Raw genomic sequence first — 25,295 nt, 5'->3', positions numbered from 1 at the left:
TGCGTGTGTATGTGTATGTGCGGCTGCTTGTACTAGCCCAGACTTAAGCTGGTTTTATAGTGCTAGCCCACTGAGATACCATGCCGCAGTGAAGCATGAATACCCCACTCAGACACATTATACTGACTCCGAGCCGACCAGTCCTTGTTGTACCCATTAATGCCGAGCGCCAGGCAGGGACCAACAAGTACCATATTTTAACGTCTTTTGGTATGACGTGGTCGGGGATCGAACCCGCGACCTTCTCCGGGCGGACGCTCTAACCACTACACCACGGAGGCAGTCAGCGTGAAGGAAAGCCTATGGATAGTCAACTTCTTTATTGGAATGTATGCGAACGTTATCAAACAAGTGAGCATAATCCATGTTGTCTCCAAACAAAAACCTTCCGAAAACTTGAATATAAACAAAGACATGAAGAAATGTGTAATTCAGAAACCAATCTTCATTTAATCATGATTTACTCTTTCAGTTAATCAGAAAAGGTCATTATAAAATTACTTCACAACATATATAACATGTTTGTGTTGCAATTAGATTTTTAAGTACGTAAAACAGGTCAGCCACACCACAGCATGAAATGACGCCATATACATTGGCAAACTAATTAAACATGTAAAAAGACAAAATGCGAGTCTCCGATATTGAATTTCACCAGGCGCATCCCGGGCAGCACAAGCGTTTCACTAGTAAAACACAAACCCGTGACCACGCATTAATTATACGCCTCATTACAACGACTTTGCGAAAAAGGTTCGAAGAATACTTTCGCCTGCACATCCTCTTGTTATGCAACCATAATTGAATCCCTGTTATCTAAGGATCTTAAGGTGAAGGTCACCGATTCCCGAACCATGATGTTTACGTTTTCGCTTGATCGATAGATTTCTATTTTGATGAGTGGTTCAAGGTGAAGGTCGTCTTAATGCCAAGACTTCCTGCAGGCCTGTTCTGACTGGAGCGTTATTCATAAACCATGCCGGTAGAAGAACTCACAGTCAGTGCATGGCAAAAGATATAATCCATTGATTTATTTAGTAAACAGAGAATACAAAACCAGTGTCACGCTGCGTGTGGTGTGATGGTTACTTTTCACCAGAAGACGGACAAGTCTAAAACCAAGTAAGTAGCCTATCTCAAAGACGATTTCGTGAGCTGTTAAATTGCAATATTTGTTTTTGTGTAAAACATATTATCAGTATTTAATTTGCTGATTAAATGTATACAATAAGCAGTGAATATATGTATAGATGAGTGTGTGATAAAACTGGTTATTGTGCCAACAGAAATTTGACAAAATACTTGAAAACAATGCAATGTGTTGGGTTTTTTTGGTTTTTTGTTGTTCAAATATGTTTTACATCTTTTTGAAAATATCTGAAGAGTGTACATTTCAGTGGTTATTTTTTTACGTATATGTTAACTGTTTACAATATATAATTTGATCGAGCATTTTTCTGTGATCTATTATTTTATCTTAACTTTATCATCAAATGCAGATATATCTATTAAACAAAATAGACAACCTTCACATTCCCCATGACGTCATTTTTGTGACGTCAGAGTGCGTTTTACAGGATACCATCCAAACCAAATATAAAAGAAACTGAATAAAGTAATTGTATAATATGTAAGTGAAACAATTTTCGTTTCCTGACTCAGATTTTTTCATCCTAAGAGTACACTCGCCCTTTTCATTGTTTCCAATCGCGGTATTTACAAATTATTACCCAATTCCAAAAGGTCCGATACTGAGATGGGCACCAACAAAATGGTTTGTTTGATTTTGTCATATCACATTAGGCTGCGTTTTATCATTCCACAGTACAGCTTATTGGCGTGTTATTTCTCTTGGCAGTTTACGTGTGTATTCAAATTACAGTCCATTTATAATCAACTTACTTTAGTCAAAACGTTTGATGGTAAATGGGAAACACTGCCGTACCCTCCTGACCAAGGTAAATCGCAGCCGCCATCTTGACCTGCATTTCGGTCGTTCTGGAGAAGTGAATAGTATTTGTTTGCACCACTTTAGCTGTTCACGTGCAATTTGTGTGCATGTGTTTGTATAGGCTGTTGAGGAGTTGGTCATGATGGGAATTTAGCTGAGCGGGTATGTCAGAAATGTGCATTTGCATGCAATTTGATTGTTTTCCATGCACTTGAGCTGAGTACAAAAAGGGGACTTCCTTTGTTCAGCGCTGCCGATACGATCACATATTTTCACTTTTTCTGCTTATTTTACAAAGGTCCATATGTCACACGTAAGTCAGGGGGATGGATACAGTGGGTGACAAGAGAAACACTTTGGATGAAGCATTAGATTTAGCTGACAGTGTGTTGAACAATTCTGCTCTTACCACTATATCTCTCGGTGACAGCGGCCCGTCAGTCAGCTGTGGAGGTTCTCCAGCTGATCCAATTGCAGGTTCAACGATCGCAACAACTTCAGGGGTTTCTCCCATACTTGACTGTCCCTCTACCACGTCTCAAAGAATCACGCTGGAAGGTAAATATATCTTGTCCTATATCGTAGTTACATCATATCAATTTACTTACTTCACGTGCACCTGTATTGCTAACTACTATATTGCATGGACTCCACGGTTTACTGTTAGTCTTGCGCTGAACAGATATGATGGCATGAAATGAACTATTAAATCTCTGTCTATTGTCTTGTCTAATCTCTGTGATGTTCCGGTGCTGTTAAGTTCTTATAGGAATATTTCTTCAAGCATTTTCAGGTATATTTTTGGATGAGCATATTTGAGATTTTACTGTGGCTAAAGGCAGAGACAATATAATAAAGGCAGAGACAATATAATAATCTATTATATGGTCTCTTCTAAAGGATAGCATGTGACAGTTTCATTATACCGTGAACGATATCAATCTTTGTAACAACTGATGTTCTATTGAGTGTTTATGCTTGCAAATTATTGCGTATGACTCATGAAATTGTATTGACATTTATACCATCCAATCTTACAGCACATTTCATGACCCATATCTAAATGTCCTTTCATTTTACTAAGCAAGAGAGTAATGAAATATATCCTCCGCCACCATTCATGACAGTAAGGAAGTTAACCAATGGTGTTTAACATCAGGGAAAACATTCTTCCAATGTTAATACCATAGGCAGGTTACCAGGTGTTAATCATTTGTTTCTGTCAGATTTGAGTTTACTCCAAGTGTCGTTTCGTTCAAGAGACATCTAACAGAATCTCAGATTGTAAAGGAATATAAATTCTGTGAATATATGAATAGTGTCATCATTTATTTACACCCGCTTGTTTGTTTGATGATGATGATGATTTGGAGATTTAACATGCACTTTCTGACATAATGCATATTTTGCACACTGGCCGGCCAGGCTCTTTAGTGTTTTATCGAAAGGGGTGTGATTTGACTGAAAGACATGGCAACCTGATGGGGAGTTACGGATGCATAACTAAGTTTGTATTAGAATTGTGAATTTGGAAATTTGTTGGAAGTTGTAGATGGGATGAACTACAGGATGGTTTGGTTGGTACTTGTTTTGTATGGGTTTTTTATGTTTGTGTAGCAGGGCGTGGAGTCATCCCACAGATGACATCCTTACCTTCTCAGCTTGCTGATGGGGTTAACCTCTTTGGTCATGTGAACAAGGTGTCCAACTTTGGATTAGAAGGTCGTGGTTCGGAATCCCAGCACGGGACTCGAAAATTTTATGGCCGCTACATTTGCACTGGTTGGTTATGTGGGATTATATGGGGCCTAGAAGGCCAGTTTTTGATAAGAAATATACCCATGGCTCGGATGGTTTGGGTGTTATTTAGTGGGCTTAGGAGTGTTTGTACTGTTAGGCGTGTTTGTGTCTAGTGAACTCTGGAGTACCATTCTGTGTTGTTGGTAGTGTATCCAATGTAGTAGGACACCCAGTTGTTTGTTCAGTAGCATGTTTAATTTAGTATGCTGTGCGGTAGGCATGGCTTCGTGGTTCTTGCGGGGGCGGTGGGGTAGCCTAGTGGTTAAAGCGTTGGCTCGTCACGCCGAGGATCCGGGTTCGATTCCCCACATGGGCACAATGTGTTAAGCCCATTTCTGGTGTCCCCCGCCGTGATATTGCTGGAATATTGCTAAAAGCGGCGTAAAACTAAACTCAGTCAGTCAGTCGTGGTTCTTGCATTGTTGATCTTGCACTTTTATTTCATAACATTGTCACTCCACCCCATTGAGAGTAAAAGCTGTTAATATTTTGACATAATTAATATTTACACTGTTGTCATTGTCAGTTGTTGAGTTAAAACATGTTAAAGTTTCAAAGCATTCATTACATTGGCAAACTCTATGTAACTCATAACATTATGTTTGCAATAAATTAATTTCCCCCAAATACACTTTCACGTCTAAACACAATTCCTCACTGCCCACCCCTCATGTACATACTGCGTTTGAGAAACATGTTTGCAATAAAATAATTTCTGAAATACACTTTCATGTTTAAACACAATTCAGCAACGCCCACCCCTCATGTACATACTGCATTTGATAAACAATGTCTTTCAACAGTAAATGTGCACAGTAGCCTATTCAGGCCCAAACTAGGTCGTGCTGCATTCCACTTGCGATGAACGGACTTGTCAGCACTGTCTAGTGTCTCCTGCTCGTTATTACTGTAAACCTTTAGATAGACAGCTTGCATTTGAGGGTTGTAAATATAACTGAACAACTACCATCGTATTGCGACATTTAAGAAGTAGTAAACCAAATGAGACGTCATTAAAAGATACAAATACATTTAATATTGATTCAGTTAGTGATGTTCTGATGATCGAAAATAATCGATCGAAAGAAGATTAAAAAATGATTATCGATTGTAAAAAACATATTTTTGATTAATCAGAATTTTGTTGTTTTTGTATAACACCCTTGAATGAAGTAAACTAACCATCACATTTGACGAATATTCACGAACAAACATGCGCTCAACAGCGTAAAGCGATGCACATTGTAAAATTGTAACCACTTTTATTGTTTAATTACAATTCCATTGTCTTTCTTGCATGTGTGCATTTCATTGCATTACATCATGAGGTATAAAAACAACAACATTAATTAGAAAAAAAACTTGGGAAAAACCGTTAAAATTGGTGATTACATTAAAAATGTATATATTTCGATTATAATCGATAATCGTTCACCACAATCCTCCAATAATCGATAGTGGATTTAGTTTCCGATTCCCAACACTAGATTCAATCACCTGTCACTCCCATTGCCTGTACGAAAAACAAGTCCCCTCTCATTATTGCGGTAAACTTTCCAACAAATGTCTTGTAAACAAGGTTCAAATAATACTGAACAAGGAAATGTCCAGAACTATTAGCGCTATTAGATAATATGTGGCATGTTATAAGAAATTGTTTTGAAATTTCAAAATCCATATAAATGACCATTATTCACAAGATGATGTTTCAGTTACCTTTATGTCCCTTCAGACATGTCTGAAAACCTTTCCAATTAAACCATGGTGTCATGGCAACCAATGAATAATAATTCTTAGAGCCTGAAATGTAAGCGTTAGTGTCAGTAAATTTGAAAAAGCCCAATGAACAGAGTTTCAAGTATTTTTAATTGCAAATGATCCTGATTGACACACTTGTATCTTTGTCAGCATGACAAATGCACCTTTGACAACAAACCTAAATACATTTCTATCTCTGAAGATATGGTGAAGGGAAATCGAAAAAAAAGCATCAGGAAAGAAAGAATCGGGAAAAAAGATCAATTTTTGCTAGGAAAATAAGAAACAGGAAAAAAAGCATTGGAAAAAAAAGAATCAATTTTTGCTAGGAAAAAGAACCTATTTCACTGCACATGTGCTATGAGGGTACTGTTATGAGTGCAGCCCAGCCCAGCTGTTGAAACCACTTTTCCCCCAAGCGCTGGGGGAAAATTAGTGAATCATTTGAACTCCTATTTCACGCGGTTTTTTATCGCATTATTTTTCAACTTTATAAGTTGAATTTGCATTTTTGATGATTTGTTTCGGTAAGTCCATACCAAAAGGTATCAGAATCTGCAAAGTTGTGTTTTACGTTGCATGTGACCTTTAAGTAAGCCATGTGTACATTAAATGTAACCACATCAGTCCTGAAATATTGAATGTATTGTTATTTTGAGTGCATGTCAATGTACCCTACTTATGCAGATTGATGCTCATGATCTCAATCACTAGGTTGTAATGCTGAGACGTGACTGTTTATAGCTTGTCATATAGATGTAATATTTGTTAGTGTGGTGTTCAACAGAAACAATCAAATCAAACACACTCAGCTTACTCATGATGAGAAACAATCTACACTATATTTATGAAAAGTTATGTTTCCATGATTGTTGTGCTGATAGAGGTTTGCTATAAGATTGAGATTTTGCATACACGTTGAAAAACTTCAATCCATGTTACAGGGCCTGATGTAAGCATTTAGAACTTGCACTGAGTGAGTTTTACGCCACACTCAGTAATAAAACTCACCGCGGCGGCGGTCTGTATATAATCAAGTCTGGAACAGACAATCCAGTGATCAACAGCATGAGCATCGATCTACACAGTTGGGATACGATGACATGTGTCAACCAAGTCAGCAAGCTTGACCCATTAGCCACTTCTTATGACAAGCATGGGCTACTGGAAGATCAATTCTAACGCAGATCTTCACAGGTCAGAACTTGCACTGGTGCAACCTGAAACTGAAAAATGCAAAGTGATGGTTATTCCAACAAGTATCCATTAATATTTTCCTGTTAAAAATAACAAAGACTTTGAACAAATACTGACTCAAGATCAATTCTAACGCAGATCTTCACAGGTCAAAACTTGCACTGGTGCAACCTGAAACTGAAAAATGCAAACTGATGGTTATTCCAACAAGCACCCATTAATATTTTCCTGTTCAAAGAACAGAGACTTTAGACTCTATACTGACTTGGTGCAGTGACTTTTGTGACTACAGGACAGTGTCAGAATGACTGTGACTGTTCATGTGATGAAATGTTATTAAGTAAGATAGAACGAACCTGTCAGTCCCAGAATAATTTCTTATCATGTTCCATGTCATCAATACAAGAACTCAAGCTTAATTTTATATAAGGGGCGGTGGGGTAGCCTAGTGGTTAAAGCGTTGGCTCGTCACGAAAACCCGGGTTCGAATCCCCACATGGGTTCAATGTGTGAAGCCCATTTCTGGTGTCCCCCGCCGTGATGTTGCTGGAATATTGCTAAAAGCTGCGTAAAACCAAGCTCAGTCAGTAATTTTATATAAGCAGCAGATGGAACCTGCTTTGTCAGGTGAAGCCAGGTTATTACCTCAGGTTGCACTACAGGAAAGTAGGTTTCATTTCCTTATATCAAGCCCTTGTTTAACATATGTAGTGAATGTGTTGGATAGAATGTCACACCATCAAGAACCCAGGCATATTTGAGCTTGAACAAATTAATTATTCATGAACAATATATGTTTGAGGAAGTGAAGCAAACAGGAGCACATGGAAGAACTGTTAACAGAAGAATATATGTCACTATCTGAAGATTTATGACAGTCATGAATTGTTTGCATCTTTCACAAAGAACCTTTTTTTTGAACATCTGAATTGTAGCATCAATTATCATCTGATTATGAAGCATTTATGTTTCATGAGAGACTAACTGAAGTTAAAATGTCAACCTGTCAGTATGAAAGCAACGATCGTTATTGATCATCACACTTAATATTGCATCATGCATGATGTATTAATAAAACTCAATTCATGTATTGGCTGTGATGATGTCATCAGGTTCACAATGTTTACCTATTCCTGGGACATGGGAAGGAAATCAAAGATTGACACGTCTCCTTGGTTACATTACTTGGAATCATGATTTGTTATCAAATGTTTCTATTCATCCTCATTCACATTGTTATTTCCCTTGTGTGATCAAAACAACCTCGCTTCGATCCTGTCGAAGCCTTCAGAACAATCTCCCATCCATTACTCCGCAAGAAGCAGACAAATTCTTCAGCATGTTACTGTGTATGTCTTCACCAAAAATCAATAGCTGATGGGCTTTGAATAAAGTCGTAATTATCCCTGCTTCTGTAGTCATTAGTGCTGATGGCGCCTGTTACCGATAACAATGGTCGGAGTTCTGGGGCTTTCTTTAGATGCCTGTGTATGCATGCTGCAATCATGGATCTCATTTTCTCCAAGCTACACATCTAAATTCAACACCTGTTGGACAGGAGTATTAATTATGCTTAAGCAAGTTAACATAGATAAATCCTGTTAAGTCATGGTTAAAGGAATGGAAAACATGGTTGAAGAAAGTGAAAACATGGTTGAAGAAAGTGAAAACATGGTTAAAGGAGGTGAAAACATGGTTAAAGGAGGTGAAAACATGGTTAAAGGTAGTGAAAACATGGTTAAAGGAGGTGAAAAACATGGTTAAAGGAGGTGAAAACATGGTTGAAGAAAGTGAAAACATGGTTAAAGGTAGTGAAAACATGGTTAAAGGTAGTGAAAACATGGTTAAAGGAGGTGAAAACATGGTTAAAGGAGGTGAAAACATGGTTAAAAACATGGTTAAAGGTAGTGAAAACATGTTAAAAGGAGGTGAAAAACATGGTTAAAGGAGGTGAAAACATGGTTGAAGAAAGTGAAAACATGGTTAAAGGTAGTGAAAACATGGTTAAAGGAGGTAGACAATGGTTAAAGGTAGTGAAAACATGGTTAAAGGTAGTGAAAACATGGTTAAAGGTAGTGAAAACATGGTTAAAGGAGGTGAAAACATGGTTAAAGGTTGTGAAAACATGGTTAAAGGTAGTGAAAACATGGTTAAAGGTTGTGAAAACATGGTTAAAGGAGGTGAAAACATGGTTAAAGGTAGTGAAAACATGTTAAAGGAGGTGAAAACATGGTTAAAGGAGGTGAAAGCATGGTTAAAGGTAGTGAAAACATGGTTAAAGGAGGTGAAAAACATGGTTAAAGGTAGTGAAAACATGGTTAAAGGAGGTGAAAACATGGTTAAAGGTAGTGAAAACATGGTTAAAGGGGTGAAAGGAGGTTAACATGGTGAAAACATGGTTGAAGAAAGTGAAAACATGGTTAAAGGTGGTAGTGAAAACATGGTTGAAGAAAGTGAAAACATGGTTAAAGGTAGTGAAAACATGGTTAAAGCTGGTGAAAACATGGTTAAAGGAGGTGAAAACATGGTTAAAGGTAGTGAAAACATGGTTAAAGGAGGTGAAAACATGGTTAAAGGAGGTGAAAACATGGTTAAAGGTAGTGAAAACATGGTTAAAGGAGGTGAAAACATGGTTAAAGGTAGTGAAAACATGGTTAAAGGAGGTGAAAACATGGTTAAAGGTAATGAAAACATGGTTAAAGGAGGTGAAAACATGGTTGAAGAAAGTGAAAACATGGTTAAAGGTAGTGAAAACATGGTTAAAGAAGGAGGTGAAACATGGTTAAAGGTAGGTGAAAACATGGTTAAAGCTAGGTGAAAACATGGTTAAAGGAGGTGAAAAAACATGGTTAAAGGTAGTGAAAACATGGTTAAAGGAGGTGAAAACATGGTTAAAGGTAGTGAAAACATGGTTAAAGGAGGTGAAAACATGGTTGAAGAAAGTGAAAACATGGTTAAAGGTAGTGAAAACATGGTTAAAGGTGTTTAAAGGTAGTGAAAACATGGTTAAAGGAGGTGAAAACATGGTTAAAGGAGGTGAAAACATGGTTAAAGGTAGTGAAAACATGGTTAAAAGTTGGTTAGGTGAAAAAACATGGTTAAAGGAGGTGAAAACATGGTTAAAGGAAGTGAAAACATGGTTAAAGGTAGTGAAAACATGGTTAAAGGTAGTGAAAACATGGTTAAAGGAGGTGAAAACATGGTTAAAGGTAGGTGAAAACATGGTTAAAGGTAATGAAAACATGGTTAAAGGAGGTGAAAACATGGTTGAAGAAAGTGAAAACATGGTTAAAGGTAGTGAAAACATGGTTAAAGAAAGTGAAAACATGGTTAAAGGTAGTGAAAACATGGTTAAAGCTAGTGAAAACATGGTTAAAGGAGGTGAAAACATGGTTAAAGGTAGTGAAAACATGGTTAAAGGAGGAAAACATGGTTAAAGGTAGTGAAAACATGGTTAAAGGAGGTGAAAACATGGTTAAAGGAAGTGAAAACATGGTTAAAGGTGGTGAAAACATGGTTAAAGGTAGTGAAAACATGGTTAAAGGAGGTGAAAACATGGTTGAAGGTAGATTAGAAATGATAATAAGGATGCTAACATACAGTTTTGGGTAAGCCAGATTTTGGTTGGAATGTGATTAACATGCATCTTGGTTAACATGCATCATTGTTAACATGCATCTTGGTTAACATGGACCTTGCTAAACTTGATCTTGGGGAACAGAAAGCTTTGTTTACATAAAACCTTGACTGGACCTTCGCTTGACCTAGGTTAACTTGACATGGGTTTGTGAGAACACTTTGTAACATTCACCTTGATTAAGATGGACCTGGACAAACATGCCCCCCAGGTAAGTAGACATTGGTTTACGTGAACCTTGAACATGTTCACAACTGGATCACTGTACTTGACTTGGAAAGTGTAATCCCAATTATAACCTATTTTAAATTCAACCCTTCTTTAATGGCAGCACATGCATTTCATGCCAGGTGAGTCGACGGTCCGTCGTCATACCTGACCGAGCGACCTAATTGCCACCTATATCCTGATCTATTGTTTTCAGCAGCTATTCGTATTTTTTCTAAGTTTTGCCCAATTTTACGAGTAAAAATGCTTTTCTGGATATCCTATTACGCATCCCTCTGAACGCCCAGTTAGGCCGATGTGGGTTATTTCGACAAATGCTATTTGCAGTTGTGTAAATTTTAGGGATACAGAGTAACAGCCTAAAAACAGTTTTTTCTATTTCGACAGTACTTTAATCTTCTGACTTCCATTATTGTAGAAGACACGGTGGCTGAGTGGGTTAGACTGCTGACGATTAGGTGCCTGTCTCTCAAGGTGTGGGTTTAGATAGGACCCCGAGTAACAATAACAACAAAACCAACATTGCTAAAAGCGGTGTAAAACCTCTCACTCACTCACTCACTCACTCACTCACTCACTCACTCACTCTCACTCACTCTCACTCACTCACTCACCAGGTCAAGGGCACCCAGCATGTGCTGTTGGCATTAGATAGCTTCCGCGTGCAAGAACTTGAAATATTTGAGGAAACATGTACATGATACAAAGTTAGTTTCAAGTTCGGAAATAAGGTTCATCTTTCATAAAATTGATTAAATATTCATAACAATTTTTTTTTAATCAATTAAGATAATTTCGGAATATGAAACTCCGTACCTACTACAAATGTATATGTTTGATTGTGTCAAATCACTTTAAGGTCAATCACTCATGAAGTAAATAGTTTCATTCAGGAAGTATTAGTTATATTGTGTGGAGACTTCAGATTTGTGACACAGCTCCAGCTTGCAATATCTTGAGCATTAGTGATCGGAATCTTACAAAACTTTCTATATATGATCTTTAGTCACTTCCAAGCTGTGAGACCGCCTCCGTGGTGTAGTGGTTAGAGCGTCCGCCCGGAGAGCGGAAGGTCGTGGGTTCGATCCCCGACCGCGTCATGCCCAAAGACGTTAAAATATGGCACTTGTTGGTCCCTGCCTGGCGCTCGGCATTAATGGGTACAACAAGGACTGGTCGGCTCGGAGTCAGTATAATGTGTCTGAGTGGGGTATTCCTGCTTCACTGCGGCATGGTATCTCAGTGGGCTAGCACTATAAAACCAGCTTCAGTCTGGGCTAGTACAAGCAGCCGCACATACACATACACACGCATGCACGTCGTCATATGAGCGAAATATTCTCAAGCACGACGTTCAAACCCAATTTCACCTCACCTCACCTCACCTCCAAGCTGTGAACCAATGAAGGTCCGGGTTAGAATTGATCTTCAGTAACCCATGCTTGTCGTAACAGGCAACTAATGGGATCAGGTAGTCAGGTTCACTGACTTGGTTGACACATGTCATCGTATCCCAATTGTGTAGATCGATGCTCATACTGTTTATCACTGGATTGTCTGGTCCAGACTCAATTATTTACAGACCGCTGCCATATTGCTGGAATATTGCTGAGTGCGCTGTAAAGCTAAACTCACTCACTTTAAGCTGAAGATCTGTGAAGATCAGTGTTAGAACTGGACTTAAGCAACCCTTGCTTGTTGTAAGAGACTACTAATGTGGTCGGGTGGTCGGACTTGGTGACATGGTTGATACTTATAATTGTACCGTCGTATCCTAACTGCAAAGAATGATGTTCATGATGCCAGTCACTGGATTGTCTGGTCCAAATCTGATTATTTACAGCCTGCCGTCATATAGCTGGAATATTGCTGATTGTGACGTCAAATATCTAATGAACATCAGAGCGGAGATCGAAGGTCAATGTCATTGAACTGGATGCAATTACTGAGCTAGAAGCATCAGACTTTCAAAAGATGTCCAGCATAGGTCTTCAGCAACCCATGTGCTTGCCATAAAAAGGCTGACTATCTTGTCGTAGAAGAGGCTAATAACGGGATCGGGTGGTCAGTTTATTGACTTGATTGACACATGTCATCGGTTCCCATTTGGCGCAGATCGATGCTCATGCTGTTGATCACTGGATTGTCTGGTCCAGACTGATTGTTTACAGACCGCCCGCCATATAGCTGGAATATTGCTGAGTGCGGCGTAAAACTAAACTCACTCACTCACTCACTCCAGCATTACAGGGGTCATCTGTCACTTGATAACAAAAACATTTCTTTAAAGGCACTATTTCACACCACACTTATCTAAAAAGAAATGCATTTCTCTCAATAATACTAACTATCAGCCCTCAGGGAAGCTACCATATAATTTATTTGAAAACAATTTACGTATTTAGATTACAATATTAAATTAGAAAGTGGGAATGCAATGTTGCATTAAGTTGACTCTTGCGCCCTCTACCAGTCAAACATTATTTCAAGCGAACCCCATAGAGTTGTGTCCCTTGGAGCGCTCTTCACGAACTCCTTTAGAGACAGAACTCAGTCCTAGACAAAAACTTATGCGCAACATGTGATTGAAACCAGTTCGACAACACTGCGTGCGAAAATTTTCGATGTACGGAGCAATTGTTTACATTCCATATATGGGAAGTGTTCTCTATTTGGAAGCTGTTTGCCTCGAATTTTCAGTTATCGATTTCAGGCAAGTCATAAGGGATAATAAGTCTTTATTGCATCACTAGGAAGCTAAAGTGAGTACATATGCCCCAATATACATAAATATAAAGATAATATAGACCAAAATATTGTCGAAAATGTGTGAAATTGTGCCGTTAAGTTTGGTTTTGTTGCTAATACTTCATTTACTTGTGTATGATATCAGTGATGGTGTGACAAGCCTGGTTTTGTGATCTCCATGGCTACACATGAATATAGTGAAAAATAGTAAATATAGTGTTTATTGAACTGCTGCTAGTGCTTCAGCTGTGACTATTAACAGTGCTGCTGTGTGTCATAAAGGGGTCAGCCTGCTGGAAACGATTACTGTCCACCAGATGTGCACTGTAAACTTGTCTCTCAGAGGGACATTTCAGGCTTTCAGCAAGCATAATGTTGCCATTTACTGGGTATTTACATTCTAAATATGTATGAACATTCTGAAATGGTTAAAAACAGTATCAGCCATCTTTCATTTCATTCGACGTGTTTAGCGATATCTGTGTTGAGAAATATGTAATTTCTTCTCTATCTGTGCATCACATGTAAAAATATTGGCCTACATAAATCACAAGCTGTTGAAGAGGGAATGTAAAATACAAGGCTCATAGAATCCACTTGTGTGTACGTTATTTTTTTGACAAGAAAATATTTTAAAATGTGAGTTTGCCAGTTATGTAAAGATGTGTTAGCCATTCATACTTCATATTTTACTGTTTGGTTGTAAAATAATTCGTCCTGGTATTTTGTTCAGTGGAAAAATGTATTTGCCTAGTGGAGAGTATGTTTGTCTACTGAACAAGTGGATTTATCTACGTCTGTGTATATTCCAGTGAAGAAGTGTATATGTCTAGTGGATCACAGGATTTGTCTAGCTGACAAGTGTATTCATATAGCTGACTAGGGTATTTGTCTGCTAGTCCAGTGTCTATTGGACCAGTGTATTTGTTTAGCGGGACCAGTGTATTTGTTTAGGGACCAGTGTATTTGTTTAGGGGACCAGTGTATTTGTTTAGGGGACCAGTGTATTTGTTTAGGGGACCAGTGTATGCCTCTGTCTCAATAGTGTATTCATCTAGCTGACCAGCATATTTGTTAAAGGGACCAGTGTATTTGTTTTAGGGGACCAGTGTATTTGTTTAGGGGACCAGTGTATGTCTCTGGCTCAACAGTGTATTCATCTAGCTGACCAGCGTATTTGTTTACGGGACCAGTGTATTTGTTAAGGGGACCAGTGTATTTGTTTTCACGGGACCAGTGTATTTGTGTAGCCGGACCAGTGTATTTGTTTAGGGGACCAGTGTATGCCTCTGTCTCATTAGTGTATTCATCTAGCTGACCAGCATATTTGTTAAAGGGACCAGTGTATTTGTTTTAGGGGACCAGTGTATTTGTTTAGGGGACCAGTGTATGTCTCTGGCTCAACAGTGTATTCATCTAGCTGACCAGCGTATTTGTTTACGGGACCAGTGTATTTGTTAAGGGGACCAGTGTATTTGTTTAGGGGACCAGTGTATTTGTTTAGGGGACCAGTGTATTTGTTTAGGGGACCAGTGTATGTCTCTGGCTCAACAGTGTATTCATCTAGCTGACCAGCGTATTTGTTTACGGGACCAGTGTATTTGTTAAGGGGACCAGTGTATTTGTTTACGGACCAGTGTATTTGTTAAGGGGACCAGTGTATTTGTTAAGGGGACCAGTGTATTTGTTTACGGACCAGTGTATTTGTTTAGGGACCAGTGTATTTGTTTAGCGGACCAGTGTATTTGTTTAGGGACCAGTGTATTTGTTTAGGGGACCAGTGTATGCCTCTGTCTCAATAGTGTATTCATCTAGCTGACCAGCATATTTGTTAAAGGGACCAGTGTATTTGTTTTAGGGGACCAGTGTATTTGTTAAGGGGACCAGTGTATGTGTCTGGCTCAACAGTGTATTCATCTAGCTGACCAGAGTATTTGTTTTTCACGGGACCAGTGTATTTGTTAAGGGACCAGTGTATTTGTTTAAGGACCAGTGTATTTGTTTAGGGGACCAGTGTATTTGTTTAGGGGACCAGTGTATGTCTCTGGCTCAACAGTGTATTCATCTAGCTGACCAGCGCATTTGTTTACGGACCAGTGTATTTGTTAAGGGGACCAGTGTATTTGTTTCTACGGACCAGTGTATTTGTTAAGGGGACCAGTGTATTTGTTAAGGGGACCAGTGTATTTGTTTACGGGACCAGTGTATTTGTTTCAGGGGACCAGTGTATTTGTTTAGGGGACCAGTGTATTTGTTTAGCGGACCAGTGTATTTGTTAGGGACCAGTGTATTTGTTAAGGGGACCAGTGTATTTGTTTACTGGACCAGTGTATTTGTTTAGGGACCAGTGTATTTGTTTAGGGACCAGTGTATTTGTTTAGGGGACCAGTGTATTTGTTAAGGGGACCAGTGTATTTGTTTTCAGGGACCAGTGTATTTGTTAAGGGGACCAGTGTATTTGTTTAGGGGACCAGTGTATTTGTTTAGGGGACCAGTGTATTTGTTAAGGGGACCAGTGTATTTGTTAAGGGGACCAGTGTATTTGTTTAGGAGACCAGTGTATGTCTCTGGCTCAACAGTATGTTCATCTAGCTGACCAGGGTATTTGTGTGCTGGTCCAGTGTCTATTCGACCAGCATATTTGTTTAGGGGACCAGTGTATTTGTTAAGGGGACCAGCATATTTGTTTAGGGGACCAGCATATTTGTTTAGGGGACCGGTGTATTTGTTTAGGGGACCAGTGTATGTTTCTGGCTCAACAGTGTGTTCATCTACCTGACCAGGGTATTCATTCATCTAGCCAATCAGTGTGTTTTGTCTAGTTGACATATTTGTCTAACCAGAATATTGAATCAGTGTATTTATCTTACGAACCATGGTGTTGTGGATCAGGATGTATTTTCTGACCTGTGGGCCAGCTTTCATTAGTTGCGTATACCAATTCAAATATTGTACATGTTATAAACAAAACGGTTCAAATTTCAAGCGTTTAACATATTGGATAAGCTGCAGATCCAACAAGGTTGATCTGTACTTTCCAACATCAGCCACATTTAATTAACCTATCACAACACATCTCCACATGTGAAGGCCACAGCTTATGTCTTGCATGTGACATGTGACATTCATGAAGGCCTTTGTTAACCCTTCACCGTCAGTAATGAGGACTGATTTCATCAGAATGTAGATTTGCTTTAGTTGATGTAACTATGGGTTACAGTTTCATTAACCTGCATCGGGACTATGGAAGATTGTATCCAAGCTGGTTGTGCGAAAAACATCATTTTCCAATTTATTGATTATTATGTTACTGGGCGGCTGTTACGATCTGAATAATTTTTTGGTTTCACATTACTTTTCAATTCGCTGTGCGCATGCGCAGAGCGTGTGAAAAATATCCACTGACATGCTTCCAGTTTGTCGTATATTTGTCGCTAGTGTAAATGTACTCTAAAGAAAAGCTGTTATGAAAAACTGTTCATAGCTGAGTACATACTTCCATTTGCCTCTGCTTTTCAATAACTGATGTCCTATTTTGGTTGCAATCCCATCAAAGATCTGTTTGTTTAGTTGTGAGAAGGGTGTGTGCAGGTAGGACGGTGGTGGTGAGATGTCTTTATACAAGAGCTTGTTAACATAACTTAGCTATTTATTTAACTAATCCTGGCCTCTGTTTCATAAATCAATTGGCATCAGTTGTATTCGACATAAAACTATATATTTGTTTTGATTTTTGTTTTCTTTGGAGCGTTTACACTATCGATAAACATACGACCAAACCGGAAACATGTCAGTGAATATTTTTCACAAGCTCAGCGCATGTGCACAGCGAATTGAAAAGTAATGTGAAACCAACAAATATTCCTGTTCTTTGTTCAGTAGTATTCTATTTAATTTCAGTGGAGAACAGAAGTCTAGGGATGTAGTGTTTTATTGAAACAGTATTTGATATGGAAACAGTTTGTTCAGACACAGCATTCTGTTAAACTATTTAAACTCCCATGCTGTCAGTCAAGCATTGTCAGCTATTGTAGCTATAACCAAGTTTACGGTAATGTTTAAATAGTGACGAGTGAAAACAGTTCATACGAGGATAGACAGTGCAGTTTTCACAACAGTGCTCAGTTCAGATTTAGGATAAATAGTTCCAGTTCAGACTTACAACAAACAGGTCCCAGTTTAGACTAAGAATTAAACCGTTTCCAGTTCAGACTAAGGATAAAATAGTTTGAAAGACTTACAACAAACAGGTCTCAGTTTAGAATACGAATAAACCGTTTCTAGTTCAGAATCAGGATAAATAGTTTGAAAGACTTTAATATGTTACAACAAACAGTTCCTATTTTAGACTATCAATAAATCATTTTCAGTTCAGACTAAGGATAAATAGTTCCAGTTCAGACTTACAACAAACAGGTCCCAGTTAAAACTGAGGATAAACAGTTACCTGTTGAGACTACCAATGACAGTTTCCAGTTCAGACTTACAACAAACAGGTCCCAGTTAAAACTGAGGATAAACAGTTACCTGTTGAGACTACCAATGACAGTTTCCAGTTCAGACTTACAACAAACAGGTCCCAGTTAAAACTGAGGATAAACAGTTACCTGTTGAGACAAACAATGACAGTTTCCAGTTCAGACTTACAACAAACAGGTCCCAGTTAAAACTGAGGATAAACAGTTACCTGTTGAGACAAACAATAACAGTTTCCAGTTTCAGACTTACAACAAACAGGTCCCAGTTAAAACTGAGGATAAACAGTTACCTGTTGAGACTACCAATGACAGTTTCCAGTTCAGACTTACAACAAACAGGTCCCAGTTAAAACTGAGGATAAACAGTTACCTGTTGAGACTACCAATGACAGTTTCAGTTCAGACTTACAACAAACAGGTCCCAGTTAAAACTGAGGATAAACAGTTACCTGTTGAGACAAACAATGCCAGTTTCCAGTTCAGACTTACAACAAACAGGTCCCAGTTAAACTGAGGATAAACAGTTACCTGTTGAGACTACCAATGACAGTTTCCAGTTCAGACTTACAACAAACAGGTCCCAGTTAAAACTGAGGATAAACAGTTACCTGTTGAGACAAACAATGACAGTTTCCAGTTCAGACTTACAACAAACAGGTCCCAGTTAAAACTGAGGATAAACAGTTACCTGTTGAGACTACCAATGACAGTTTCCAGTTCAGACTTACAACAAACAGGTCCCAGTTAAAACTGAGGATAAACAGTTACCTGTTGAGACAAACAATAACAGTTTCCAGTTCAGACTTACAACAAACAGGTCCCAGTTAAAACTGAGGATAAACAGTTACCTGTTGAGACTACCAATGACAGTTTCCAGTTCAGACTTACAACAAACAGGTCCCAGTTAAAACTGAGGATAAACAGTTACCTGTTGAGACTACCAATGACAGTTTCCAGTTCAGACTTACAACAAACAGGTCCCAGTTAAAACTGAGGATAAACAGTTACCTGTTGAGACTACCAATGACAGTTTCCAGTTCAGACTTACAACAAACAGGTCCCAGTTAAAACTGAGGATTAACAGTTACCTGTTGAGACAAACAATAACAGTTTCCAGTTCAGACTTACAACAAACAGGTCCCAGTTAAAACTGAGGATAAACAGTTACCTGTTGAGACAAACAATGACAGTTTCCAGTTCAGACTTACAACAAACAGGTCCCAGTTAAAACTGAGGATAAACAGTTACCTGTTGAGACAAACAATAACAGTTTCCAGTTCAGACTTACAACAAACAGGTCCCAGTTAAAACTGAGGATAAACAGTTACCTGTTGAGACTACCAATGACAGTTTCCAGTTCAGACTTACAACAAACAGGTCCCAGTTAAAACTGAGGATAAACAGTTACCTGTTGAGACAAACAATAACAGTTTCCAGTTCAGACTTACAACAAACAGGTCCCAGTTAAAACTGAGGATAAACAGTTACCTGTTGAGACTACCAATGACAGTTTCCAGTTCAGACTTACAACAAACAGGTCCCAGTTAAAACTGAGGATAAACAGTTACCTGTTGAGACTACCAATGACAGTTTCCAGTTCAGACTAGTACATAGTATCCAATTAAACCTTATCCAAAAGATTTCCATAAGCAGACAAGATTTTTGCTTTCACAAACCTGTAACCTTGTACTGACCAACTTAATTGAACACTCACTATGAGGATCATAAGCTTATGTTATCAACCAAACATTGGTTGATTTAGTACGCTAATACATATTGATGTGCAAAGATGCTGACTGTATCAGAAGGCTCTCACTCAATTGCATGCATCGAGTATCTGAACACACATGCTGAAGTCCAGAAATTAAAACTGTGGAATGCTGTGAACAGAGGCCCAAATAAGCTGCGTATCCGGGTAAAATACGCATAGAAAATTTCCAATTACGCATTGAAAAATAATTGTTGCATACCAATGACGCATTTAAAATGTTAGATACGCAAAAAGTTTAAAACAAATGCGTACGGAATATATTTATAAACATCGCTTGCGTAATGAAAAAAAAAGACATCGATTGCTATCAAGTTGTACTGTTAGTATAGGACTAGTGTTGTACTGTCAGTATAGGATGAGTGATTTTTATGAAATCATTTCCATTATATTTAACTTGGTTTTGATTAGGTATGACATAAGGCAGAACATACCTGCTTAGTAAACTTACTCAATGACATAATACTTAGGTAAGTAAAATGACTGAAATACGCACATATTTGAAAGCAGTGGGTAACGGAAAATGAAATACCCACTCAACATTCATAATACCCACTCCCAAAAAATACAGTGGGTACAGTACCCACATGAGCTAAATCTTATCTGGAGCTCTGGTTGTACACTCTTAGATTCATCTTGTTATCTGGGGGTTGGTGTAGCCTTGTGGTTAAAGTGTTCACTTGTTATGCCAAAGACCTGGGTTGGATTCCACGCATTGGAACAGTGCAGGAGCCCATTTCTGGTGTCACTTGCTGTAATATTGCTTGAATATTTTTAAGAGGGCATTAGACCTTACTCTCTCACTCATCTTGTAATCTCTTTTATTTTCCAGCCGACAGCAATCTCGGGACTGCTGATTTCAACAGTCCTAAGCAGTCATTTGTACCTTGCAAGGTATGTGGCGACCGGGCCTCAGGCTATCATTATGGCGTCACTTCCTGTGAAGGATGCAAGGTGAGTGTCAAATATCACATCAAATATATACTGAGAGAAATTAATAAAGGATCACAGGAAAATGCAAGCGTTTCTTTATTATTTTCCAGTTTTCCTTGCCACAGCACTATTCAGAGCTGGTGATGAAAACTGGAAAATATTATAGGAACGCTTGATTTTTCAAGTGATGCTTTATTTGTTTCTGTCAGTATATTTCCCACATTTTACATAATGCATCAAGAGAGTGCATCAACCATGAGAAGGTTCGAAAAGGTATGAAACGTTTTTGTCACCAGAAGTACTAAGGTCTCGCGAAGTGTCATGACCTACTTACGGGCTCTATACTGCATGCAGGTATTGCCCTGACCGATAAATCTTGCATATTTAATGCAATCTGTTTTAAAAAGTACTCCAGTATATTTTCGTCATGGGTCGATTTTACACATTGGCAAGTAAACCGATTCTGATGATAAGTAAATTAACAGAAATGTAATGGCTTTTGGTAGAAAAAGTCTAAAAATAAATATTGGGTCAATACAGTCTCTATTATTTACATTCAATTGTCCCATCTTGCCAAGTTATTACTTCTATTATCGTAATACTTGTCAATATGTATTATTATATTCATGATTTAATTTTCATTTTGAAGATCATTATGCTGTATCACATACTGGCATGGGTATAATTGATTATGAATTGCTTCTGAACCAGGGAATATATTTATAACATACATTTGTTTTTAAAAAGATCACCCCTTATGTATATGACTCACTTGAAGACAGAGAGGGAGCCTAGGGCAATGCCCTGTGGATATGAGTGGATATCAGTGTTAAAGGGCTGCATTGTATCTCAGTGCTGCTAATTCTATAAAGCCTGCATCAGTTCCAACTAGGACAAGCGGTCATGAAAACATGCACACCACACCACACCACACCACACCACACCACACCACACCACCATACCATCACATCCACACCACTACCACACACCACACACCACACCACCACCACACCCACACCACACCATACCACCACAAAACACTACTACACCACCACACACACCATCACCACACCACACCACACCATACCACAACAAACACTACCACACACCACCACACACCATCATCCACCCATCACCACACACATCACACCACACACCACACACACCACTGCACCACACCACCACACACACACCACCACACCACACCACACCACACACTTCCACACACACCACCACACCCACACACCACACCACACCCAGGCCACCATGAAACACAAAACTCCACAACACACACAACACCACCACCGAATCATTGCAATGATCTTGATTGTGACCAATTTAACCTCACCACAGGTTAGGTGCAAATGACAGTTTGCGGCAGTTACGTTTCTTGGTTTGTCAGCCTCCACCCCATGCTTGAGGTTTTCTCCAGTTATATACATCATTTGGGCTTTCTTCCAACTTCATGCTGAGATGTCCTATAACTAAAATACTGTTCAAGGAATTGTTAATCTAGACTAATTTTTGTTTGTCGTATTATGTTTATATTTTTTATGAAAAGACAAACACTGTTCCAACACTGTCCAACAGTTGTAGCCAGTTAACTCCCTTGCCTCAGAAAGACACTACTTGGATGTCATAGTAGTCATACATGCCTTCCTGTCAATGCAACATGTATCTCATCACTTGCGTCTCTGGTCGGCAATATCTACAATAAGTATAATGACTAAATGCAATTATTAATACTATTGATTATTTTCAAAATGCCATCTACAGTATTTTAAATTCCCATCAACATGATACTGTTACTGGGCCAACAATGGCAATATATCAATTGTTCGACACATGTCATTACCCTCTAATTGTACTAAACAAATGCTTGTTACAGTACATATAGTATTACTTGCTTTCAACTTATTGTAAATGAGGCATTTCATGTTTCCTCATATGTATCACAATGTTGACTTTATCATGTTTTTGCTGAAAGTTGAAGCTTAGGAGATCCCTAGGCTAAAATATACCAGGTGCAACCTTATGGAACTCGGGAACAACATAATTTCCAACACTTATCTGATAGTCATTGTATAGTTGTACAACAAATCCACATGGATAGTTACTGGCAAGGATCACTGTATGAAGGTTTTACTTTGACCCATCCAAAGTAGGAGATCCAGAGAACCCTTAATTATTACCCACGTGGTCAACGTATGGGTAGTTGCATACTAATCTTGTACGTCATACGAGTGTCGTAACGACTTGACCTGAGATTCTAACAATTTGATTGGATAACCGATGACCTCTCATTTAGGTCACATTCTGACGTAACTATTTTTTCATTCATAACAAACACGTGAATTCATTCATTCTACAACTTAAATGCATTGTGGGAATGTAAACATTGCGAACGTTGCCGTGTCACTTTTATTTGTGAGCCGAACTGAGACATTATCCGTCAAAAACATAAACGCAATGTTTCCACCAGTGATGTTAGCCGAATGAAGCAACTGCAAACCAAGAAACGGGGTGCTACGGAGTAGTTTACTGTAGGAGGCTGTACGAGGCGATGACAACTGACATGCATCATGACGTTGGTTACCAAGGCAGCGACGTCATGCAAATATTGTACTACAGTACAAAACTCTTCTGCAACCTCTTTATGAAACCGGTTTCGGTTTGAAACAAAAAAAATAACAAAAATAAGCTATTTTGTCAATTTAATGCATGTAAGACGTGGGTAATAAATAAAATACCACACTTGGTCTCATTACAAACGAAACTCGTGACCTTCCTATGTTATGGTCAGATACCATAGGAAGGACACTCGTTTCGTATAATTCGTATGTAATGAGACCCTGTGTAGTAATCTTTATTTATCCCCTGCAACGCGTTTTGCAGTGTGTGTGTGTGTGTGTGTGTGTGTGTGTGTGTGTGTAATGTGTGTGTGTGGTGTGTGTGTGTAATGTGTGTGTGGCGCGTATCAAGCTTTTAACGCCAACCTTTCGACCAAATATCGGCATCCTGAGACTAGTTTCATTTTGCCAGTTAATAAAGGATTAAAGGCAACAAGTTTGGCTTCGACTGAATTTGGTGGTAGTGCTCCTTTCCGGAGCAGAACTTAAAAACCTTTCAATACTCTCCTTCCATTTTGCCATATACACACCAAAACATTTGACATAATCATAACTAGTAAACATATTCATAACAGTATTTTGCCATTGCGGGGATATTGATGACTTTGTCTTCTTGTTTCTTATGGAAGAGGTCCCTACAGGAAATGTAAAGTGTCCTGTGAAATAATGAAATGGCATAATGTGCTGTATTGTGAGATCAAATAATTAGCTTAGCTTTCTTGTTAAGAAGTTGGTACACTGAATATCATTGTTCATCCCTTGGAGTGAAATATATTTTCTGTGTCTATTCTGTATTTTCGTTGGTACTTGAAGCACATCACCTAAAATCCAGACTGCCGTTAACTAAGGCCATAACAAACTCAAATTGAGGACTAATTTTTGTATGTTATAAGCATAGTTTGTTATATGAGTTTAGTCTAAAATATAAAACATGTGGCTGAGACCCCAAAATACTGTTTGATATATCTGTCAGTTGGTTATTAGGCATGTTCATTGTAAGCTTGTTTACTGTGTATATACAGTTACCATGGTAGAACGATGCTCATGGTATTGATCACTGGATTGTGTGGTCCAGACTAGATTATTTACAGATCACCGCCATATTGCTGAGAGCGGCGTAGAAGTTAACTCACTTACTCACTCACTACTGGTAGAATTCAGCCTTGGTACTAGCAAGTACTTATGTCCGCGCATGTTGCATTTGAAAATATTTCTTAGAATTTTGGTTTCATGTTGGTTTTGATATGTTCATGAAGAGATTCAAGTTTTATTTTTTTATCCCCCACAACTCATTTTGCAGGGGGTATTAAAATGGACTCTGTCCGTGCGTGCGTCCGTGCACATTTGTCTTTTCCGGAGTTATAACCGTTCAAAATTTCTTCAACTAACTTGGCACATAGATAGATCTGGTGGTCTACTGGTGCCTTTTGGTAGTTTTGGATTTCTGAATAAAATATTTTTTGTGTTTCTATGGCAACAAGTTTGACTTAGACTGAAATTGGTGGTAGTGCTCTTTTCCGGGAGCAGAACTTTACAACCGTTCACTGTTTCATCACGAAATTTCATACATAGGTAGGTCTAGTGGTGAACTGGTGCCTTTTGCTAGTTTTGGATTTCTGAATAAATTTGTTTTTTGGTGTGTTTCCATGACAACAATTTTGTCTTCTCAAGTGAATTTGGTGGTAGTGCTCCTTTCTAGAGCAGAACTTTGAAACCTTTGAGTACTCTCCTTCAACTCAGCTATATACACGCCAAAACATTTGACATAATCATAACTCGTAGACATATGCATGAAGAGTATTTTACCATTGCGGGGGATATTGATGACTTTATCTTCTTGTATTTTTGCAGGGCTTCTTCCGCAGAAGTATACAAAAGCAGATCGAGTACCGCTGTTTACGAGACGGGAAATGTATGGTCATTCGACTCAATCGCAACCGCTGTCAGTATTGCCGATTCAAGAAATGTCTAGCTGTGGGAATGTCTCGGGACTGTAAGTAGCAGTATTACTATAAATTCCTTTTGTCATATTCCGTTCAATTTCATTATGAAAGCATATACAACGAATCATGGAGTTTGTTATGTTTATGTGGCTTAAGATTTTGTTTATGATTCTGGTTAAAGTGTCCCCTAATAATTGCTGAAAACTACAGAGTTGCTTCCCTTG

General features: G+C 38.5%; 1 protein-coding gene across 2 annotated transcripts in view; it reads left to right on the top strand.

Moving 5' to 3' along the window:
* Nucleotides 1-1,923: 1,923 nt before the first annotated feature.
* Nucleotides 1,924-25,295, top strand: part of LOC124268679 (ecdysone-induced protein 78C-like) — a 30,672-nt gene continuing 7,300 nt past the window's right edge. The window contains exons 1-4 of one of the 2 annotated variants that reach the window (XM_046703649.1): nt 1,924-2,113; nt 2,250-2,509; nt 20,398-20,519; nt 24,980-25,121. In XM_046703649.1, the coding sequence (XP_046559605.1) occupies nt 2,278-2,509; nt 20,398-20,519; nt 24,980-25,121 (496 nt within the window). In that variant the 5' untranslated portion in view covers nt 1,924-2,113; nt 2,250-2,277. Of the gene's footprint in view, nt 2,510-20,397; nt 20,520-24,979; nt 25,122-25,295 lie in introns of both variants that reach the window. The other variant, XM_046703648.1, reaches the window with a different exon arrangement.

The sequence above is a fragment of the Haliotis rubra genome, unplaced genomic scaffold (genome assembly GCF_003918875.1).
Source record: "Haliotis rubra isolate DU_JTF1 unplaced genomic scaffold, ASM391887v1 Scf14, whole genome shotgun sequence".
NCBI classification, from domain to species: domain Eukaryota; kingdom Metazoa; phylum Mollusca; class Gastropoda; order Lepetellida; family Haliotidae; genus Haliotis; species Haliotis rubra.
The sequence above is the reverse complement of the archived record's forward strand: the minus strand, read 5'-3'. Positions and strand labels throughout refer to the sequence as shown.